This window comes from Schistocerca americana, chromosome 6 (genome assembly GCF_021461395.2).
Source record: "Schistocerca americana isolate TAMUIC-IGC-003095 chromosome 6, iqSchAmer2.1, whole genome shotgun sequence".
Classification (NCBI taxonomy): Eukaryota; Metazoa; Arthropoda; class Insecta; order Orthoptera; family Acrididae; genus Schistocerca; species Schistocerca americana.
In genome coordinates this window covers 210,321,664-210,329,124 of record NC_060124.1, presented here as the reverse complement: position 1 = coordinate 210,329,124, position 7,461 = coordinate 210,321,664, and the positions used below count along the sequence as shown (strand labels likewise).

The 7,461-nt window shown below is 42.5% G+C and overlaps 1 protein-coding gene across 1 annotated transcript in view; it reads right to left on the bottom strand.

The window, feature by feature from the left end:
* Positions 1-3,470: 3,470 nt before the first annotated feature.
* LOC124619533 (acylglycerol kinase, mitochondrial) overlaps positions 3,471-7,461 on the bottom strand; it is a 95,968-nt gene continuing 91,977 nt past the window's right edge. Inside the window, exon 8 of the mRNA XM_047145994.1 lies at positions 3,471-3,833. Coding sequence (XP_047001950.1) covers positions 3,720-3,833 — 114 coding nt within the window. The 3' untranslated portion in view covers positions 3,471-3,719. The remainder of the gene's footprint in view (positions 3,834-7,461) is intronic.

Sequence of the window (7,461 nt, the reverse complement as noted above, 5' to 3'; positions counted from 1 at the left end):
GGTGGCACAGAACTGCAGACCACCCTACTACTTCCCAAACACCAATCGCAGGTAGGTCCAGGTGCCGCCTCCTGCGCACAACATGACAGGCATCCCCTAGTGCTCCATTCTGTCCGGGAACGACCGGATAATTGCGGATGACTCTACATTAAAGACATTTCATTGGGATACCTTTTCCTAGTGGACACAGGCGCCGATGTTTCACTGCTGCCTACGTCCTTAGCGTCGTCGAACATCCGCCCTCATCACACTTCACTGTATCCCGTGACTTCAACTAAACTACAATGCTCGGGTTCAACTTCCCACGTCGTCTCAGTCTCTGCAAACTGCAAACTTGAGTGGACTTTTTTAGTGTGCGAAACTGGTGAACCTATACTAGGCATTGACTTCTTGCGACACCACAAACTTTCACCGGACCTAGTGCGAAACACCGTGTTTCATCACCCATCTAAGACTCACTTCCCCTGTGCTCTGTCGAGCAAACCTTCCTTCACGGACCGCATCAGACGCCACTTCATCAACCTCCATATCCCTCTGCCCCTCTGCCCGCCAGCCACTCCCGCCCTAAGGTTCGTGTCCGGAAATCTCTGGACAACTGCGAGTACGTCATGCTCTATGATGACACTGTCCGTGCTCCCTCTCCAACCTCCATATACCAGCCCGTACCGAGTTCTCCAGCGCTCAGCCAACACCTATGACATCCAGATTAAAGATTCAGCTGTTACAGTCTCTCTCAACAGACTTAAGCCTGCTCATGTCGAGCCTTCTTCTACCCCCCTTCAGGCCACGACCATGTCACTCACTGTCGTGGCTCACGACGCTCCGACCACTCCCTCCACGTCGGACTTACACACTCGGTCGAGTGACTTCCATCTCCAATCGTCGAGCTCTCCTCCTATCTCGCCCTTTAATCCAGTCTCACGCACTCCGTCGAGTGACCACATGCTCCTCACGTCGAGCTTACCTACAATCAAGCCCTCGCCGCTGGGCCCTTCGCCGTTCCCTTCGACCTCTCCACCATCACCTGCCTCGCTCTGTTGAGGTTTTTCATGCCCCCCCATCTTGAGTGTGCCCTTGCTCGAGGTGTTTGTGCCTGTCCCCCCGGAGATAATCCACGACATCTCAATAATACTGCGCAATCATACACTGTTCGTAGAGTGTTTCTCTTCATCCAGTGCTCATGACACAAACTTGGCGATTCCCTGCCACCTGGTGAAATGTGTTTCCCTCCTGCCCGACGTTGACCTGGACATGCTTCGTGTGTTCGCCATGCCAACCTGAGACACCGTTGTCGTCGCTCCGTTCCACCCGCAACTGCCGGCCTACCTGTCGCCGCACGACCAGCACACCCAGTACGACGCCCGGCTCGCTTCAATGACTTCAAGGTTTGGTGGCCGAACCTTCCTTCACAACATCTACCCACACAGCTCCCCGCCGACGCTGTCAAGCTGACCGTGGTCCAGCTCCCGTGGACCACTCCTGCCGACGACAGTCACCCCCCCCCCCCCCCCAGCCTCTCAAGAGTACTCCATACTGCGTGGGGAGGGGGGTGGGGGCTATGTGCCGCAGATGAAATCGACACAAACATCGATGCATCTACCTTTGAACTAAGCTAAGATTATGTTTTCTCTCTTCTGCAATGTCCAGTTCTTTGTGAGCCTAGCTTGTGCTACTACTGCTAAATGGGGGTTGTTTGGTGTAACTAACCCAAACTTCCTCCTCACACTTATATGTAAATAAGTTATACAAAACTGCAACCAGTCACTTTTTTGAATAATTATGTTTTATTCCATGAACTGGTTTTCGAACCTTTTCAGGTTCATCTTCAGACAGTTTCAGGAAGTTACATCATTATTGCTATCATAATGCTGGGTGCTGGCTTGCGACAGTATAGTGGCTTTTTTCAGTTATTGTCCATCTGTCTGCCTCCATTTCGATGTCCAGTTGTTATATAACTACACACACTTCTACACAAACTATATTAATTTACACTCTGACAGTGAGACTTATCCAGCATGCAGGACAATGTATGGAAACATGATTTTTTTAAAAAAATGCAGACCTGGCATTGCTGTTAGCAGCGGTGTGTGTCAATATGGCAATGGCTCACCTCTCTATTTATTAAGCATGGTTGTGCAGTTTTGTTTCGTTTTGCCTTGCCCATGTTGAGTAGGAAATTTAGGTTAAAGTTATTCATAGACCACGAACTACTCTGAGAAGGGAAGTGGGTGCCAGTGTTACCATTTGTATCTAGAAGTAATAGAAAATGTACGCTCCCATTTGGCATTTTGAAGCTTGTGCTATAGGAAAAGAATTGATGGGAAGTTCATAGTCCTGACAGAAAGAACTCTCTCTTATGATTTTGAGTTATGTATTAAATAATTATACGCATTGTTAAAGTTTTTAACCTTTAAACAGGATGACACAAGTACCAGCACCTATTGTAATATTAAGAGGATATTTTAATTTAAATGTTGAGGGCAAATCTATCATACAGCCATACTCAAATCGCTTGTCATTTCATACTATCTAACTCTCCTTCATACAATTTATAACAAGAGTTATGATAACCAGAAGGACTGCAATTGACTCATCTCTATAGAAATATCGAGTAAATAGTGTAAATATTTGTTAAATTATAAGACTAATGAATAAAAAGGAATTAAGGACTAATAAATGTAATACTAAGTGTATCAGCACACTGCAAATATGTACACAGCCCATATGGCGTCAGTGAAAAATGTAATGTATTCTGTAAGGTGACCTACATTTCCCAAGAATAGCACTTCAAAACAAGTTTAATAAATTCTAAATCTAATTTATTTTAAATTTATGCCTTGCAAGTATTCCTGGAGATACGGAAATCAGTTGCAGCTGCTGCTAAACATAGCAGTTCATTTGCCATAACAGAACTCCTCAACACAGTGATGTTCATAATACTGATTGAAATTACTTGGCAAATTGGTCATGCATGGGCTGTCAAGGCAAGCAACACATTAGATGGATTGCTGCGATTCATTGCTCATCTGTGGAGCCCTTAACAGGTCGCAGGAAAATATTGTGAATGGTGGTTTGAGAACCGTTACTTTCAAAGTAAATTTCCTTGACGTGGAATAAATGATGTTACATGTGAGAATGTGCAATGGTTTTCTTAAGTAACGAGCATTTGACTCTCATTCAAAACTTAACACTGAGAGCCAGTTACATAGAAAAGTTTTGGACACAGAAGATCTGCTATTCGTGCCATTATTTAAATTTTACTGGCACATTTGTGTTTGATATATTTGAAAGGGTAACACACTCTAAAAAAGGCCAATATAATATGTGAAGGCTTATCTTTTCTTTTAGTTATACTATGGACACACACATACATGTGTGGGCACACACGCGCTCATGCACACGCACAAACACTCTGACAGGCTTCGAAACTCCAGCATGAGAAAGGGAAAGGAAGGTAATGAAGAACTGAATTAAGTTTCAAAAGTATATTTACAATATAAAATGAGATACAGTAGCATTGAGAATCTGTTTTATGACTGTAAATTCATACAAATATGTAATACAAAAAATCATTATTGGACATATATTTGACAAATTTTGGTGTGTTTGAAGTTAAGTTGCAGGAACACTGAACCTTGACTTAGGTGAATTTCAACTTCAAATGGTATACACACATCAAAATTTGAACACAAACAGTACTAAACTGATATTTTACCAGTTCACAATGCAGCCTCAGTCTTGCAAAATACAGAAACAATTTTTGGTAGAAGTGTGACATGCACTGGTCTCACTTCATAATCTTCATTGTCAATTGACAGCATCTGATCCTTACCCTGGAAGAAAAAAGTGGGCAAGGGGGTTAAAAGAAAAGTCATTGTCCACGACAGCATGGCAAGCTCAAAAATAATTATTTTGTAACTCAAATGGATAAGTGCAATGATAAAACTGCTTGAACTTTTTATTTTTCTGTTTTTAATATAGAAATGTTAACAATTTAAACAAGACAAGGTGTATGCCTATTTAAACCAATAATCTCAATCATACTACTTCACACATCTCTTGAGTCAACTGTATACTCCTATGGTTTGGTCTACCAGTATTCATCTTCAGGAGGTAAAGTACCAAGTATCGCCAATAAACACACATTCTCTCTCTCTCTCTCTCTCTCTCTCTCTCTCTCTCTCTCTCTCATGCTTCGCTTCCTTGTATATCTTCCCATGCTTGCAATATACCTGTCAACCTGCGGACTAAATGATTAAGCCTGCCTTTCCAACATTCCTCAACCTCCCGGAGGAAGGAAGTAACAGGAAAGTGGATAGCTCCCCTTACTCCTTATTTGTCTCCCACCATTACCTGAAAACTTTAGCTTGTGAACTTTAGGACTAACCAGCCATTCTACATCGACATTGATACTCCCCAAATCCATCTTATGGTGCTTGGCAGAGGGTACCCTGTACCACTACTAGTCACTGCCATTCCTGTTCCACTCAAAAACAGAACACAGGAAAAATGACTATCTATACAGCACCATAAGAGCTGTCCGCCCCGGTAGCTGAGTGGTCAGCGTGACAGACTGTCAATCCTAAGGGCCCGGGTTCGATTCCCGGCTGGGTCGGAAATTTTCTCCGCTCAGGGACTGGGTGTTGTGTTGTCCTAATCATCATCATTTCATCCCCATCGACGTGCAGGTCGCCGAAGTGGCGTCAAATCGAAAGACCTGCACCAGGCGACCGGTCTACCCGACGGGAGGCCCTAGCCACACGACATTTACATTTATACCATAAGAGCTCTAATTCTCGTATCTTAGCTCGTGGTCCTTACATGCATTGTATTTTGGAGCCAACAGAATCATCCTGCAGTCAGCTTCAAATGATTGATTCTCTAAATTTTCAAAACAGTGTTCCTTGAAAAGAACGTCGCCTTCCCTCCAGGGATTCTGATTTCAATTCCCGAAGCATTTCTGTAACACTTGCGTGTTGTTCAAACATACCAATTACAAATCTAGCAGCAAGCCTGTGAATTGCTTCAAATCTTCCTGTAATCCCACCTGGTATGGACACCAAACATTCGAGCAGTATTCAAGAATAAGTCGCACTAGCATCCTACACCAGGTCTCCTTTACAGATGAACCACACTTTCCTAGAATTCTCCAAATAAACCAAAGTACCATTCGCCCTTCCTACCACAGTCCTCATGTGCTTAGCAACATTAGGCCCAGATATTTAAACAATGTGCTGTATCAAGCAGGATACTACTAATGCTGCATCTGAACATTACAGGTTTGGCTGGCTGGCACACTCACCAGTATTTTCATTAACAACCTTGAACGTATGTTCTTCCAGACCTTGTGTGGAAGGCAGTATACACTAACGTGACAAAAGTAATGTGATACTGATATTCACAAATATAGATGGTAGTAGTATTGCAGGCACAAAGTAGAAAAGGGCAGGGCATTGGCATAGCTCTCATTTGTACAAGGGTGATTCACATGAAAAAGTTTCTGATATAATTATGGCCACTAGACAGAAATTAACAGACTATATACGCAGAGTGGTAGTTGGAGCTACACACATGGGCCATCGATTTCAGAAATTGTTAGGGAGTTCAGTATTCTGAGATACACAATGTCAAGAGTGTGCCAAGAATATCAAATTTCAGGCATTACTTCTCACCGTGGGCAACACAGTGGCTGACAGCCTTCATTTAATTACTGAGAGCAGCAGCATTTACTTAGGGTTTTCAGCACTAACAGACAAGCAATACTGCATGAAATAAATGCAGAAATCAATGTGGGACATACGACAAATGTATCTATTAGGATAGTGCAGTGAAATTTCATGCTAATGGGCTATGGCAGCAGATGACCGATGCGAGTGCCTAAGCTAATAGCACAACACTGCCTGCAGCACCTCTCCTGGACTCTTGATCACATTGACTGGACTCTAGATGACTGAAAAACTGCAGCCTGGTTAGGTGCATCCTGATTTCAGCTCGTAAGAGATGATGGTATGATTAGAGTGTTGCGCAGACCTCATGAAGCCATGGACCCAAGTTATCAACAAGGCACTGCGCAAGCTGGTGGTGGCTCCGTACTGGTTTGCACTGCGTTTGCATGGAATGGACTGAATCCTCTGATCCAAATGAACTGATCATTGACTGGAAATGGTTATGTTTGGCTACTTGAAGACTATTTTCAGCCATTCATGGACTTCACATTCCCAAACAATGATAGAATTTTTATGGGTGACAATGGACCATGTCACCAGGCCACAATTGCTCACAATTGATTTGAAGAACATTCTGGACAATTTGAGCAAATGACTTGACCACCCAGATCGCCTGACACGAATCCCATCGAACATTTATGGGTCATAAATGAGTGGTTAGTTCGTGCACAAAATTCAGGACCGACAACACTTTAGCAGTTATGGACAGCTATAAACGTAGCATGGCTCAATATTTCTGCAAGAGACTTAAAATGGCTTGTTCAGTCCATGCCACACCGAGTTGTCGCACTAAACCAAGCAAAAGGTGGTCCAACATGATACTGGGAGATACCTCATGACTTTTGACACCTCAGTGTACTAAAAACAGTATTACACACTGAGATACATGATTCATCCCAGTGGTAGAATACACAGGAAACATTAATTATCTAGGTCATACTATTACACAATCCAGCAATACATCTTTGGTCTTCCCTACCCCACTTCCTCACCTCCTGTAAAACAACCAATGCATACAGATGTAATTACGAATGCATATTTCTACAACATATAAAACTGCAAGAGATATTTTCATTTATGTGTTTTACTGGTTAATATGGTTACCATTATACCTTACAAAACAACAAAGGATATTAATATTCTTAAACAAAACATCATCACTAAAATGGCTACAGGGTGAAAATTGATACAGACATAGCAAAAGCCACAAACCTTGGACCTTGCTGTGGGTGGTTGCTTACACACTTGAAGATAATGATAGCTGTCCATTTCATATGGTGGGTTAGAGCACTTGAAGAAAGAACTGGGTAGGTTAAAGTTAAGACATAGTGGGACGTCTGGAGTAGGTCTAACAAAAACTATGAAATAGGAATGAGGGTGAACTTTTATAAATAACGTACTGAATGGATTAATATAGCCAGAGTCCATACACAACAACAATCCATCACAGTGGTTGAAATATATAAGGCTGATTGCTCTGCAAATGATGAAGAGACTGAAATAAATGATGAGATATAAGGCATTTGTCAGTCAATTAAGGGATGTGTGAACTGGAAATCAGTAGTGACAAAGAGAAGAAAGGTGAGTGTGGGACAAAATGGACTGTGGGAAATGAATGAAATGGGAAGCTGTCTCTTAGAATTTTCACAGTGCATAATTTAACTATTGCAAGATGAAGACACTTGGAGACACTAGAAAGCTTCAGATAAATTACATAATGGTAAAACAGAGATTT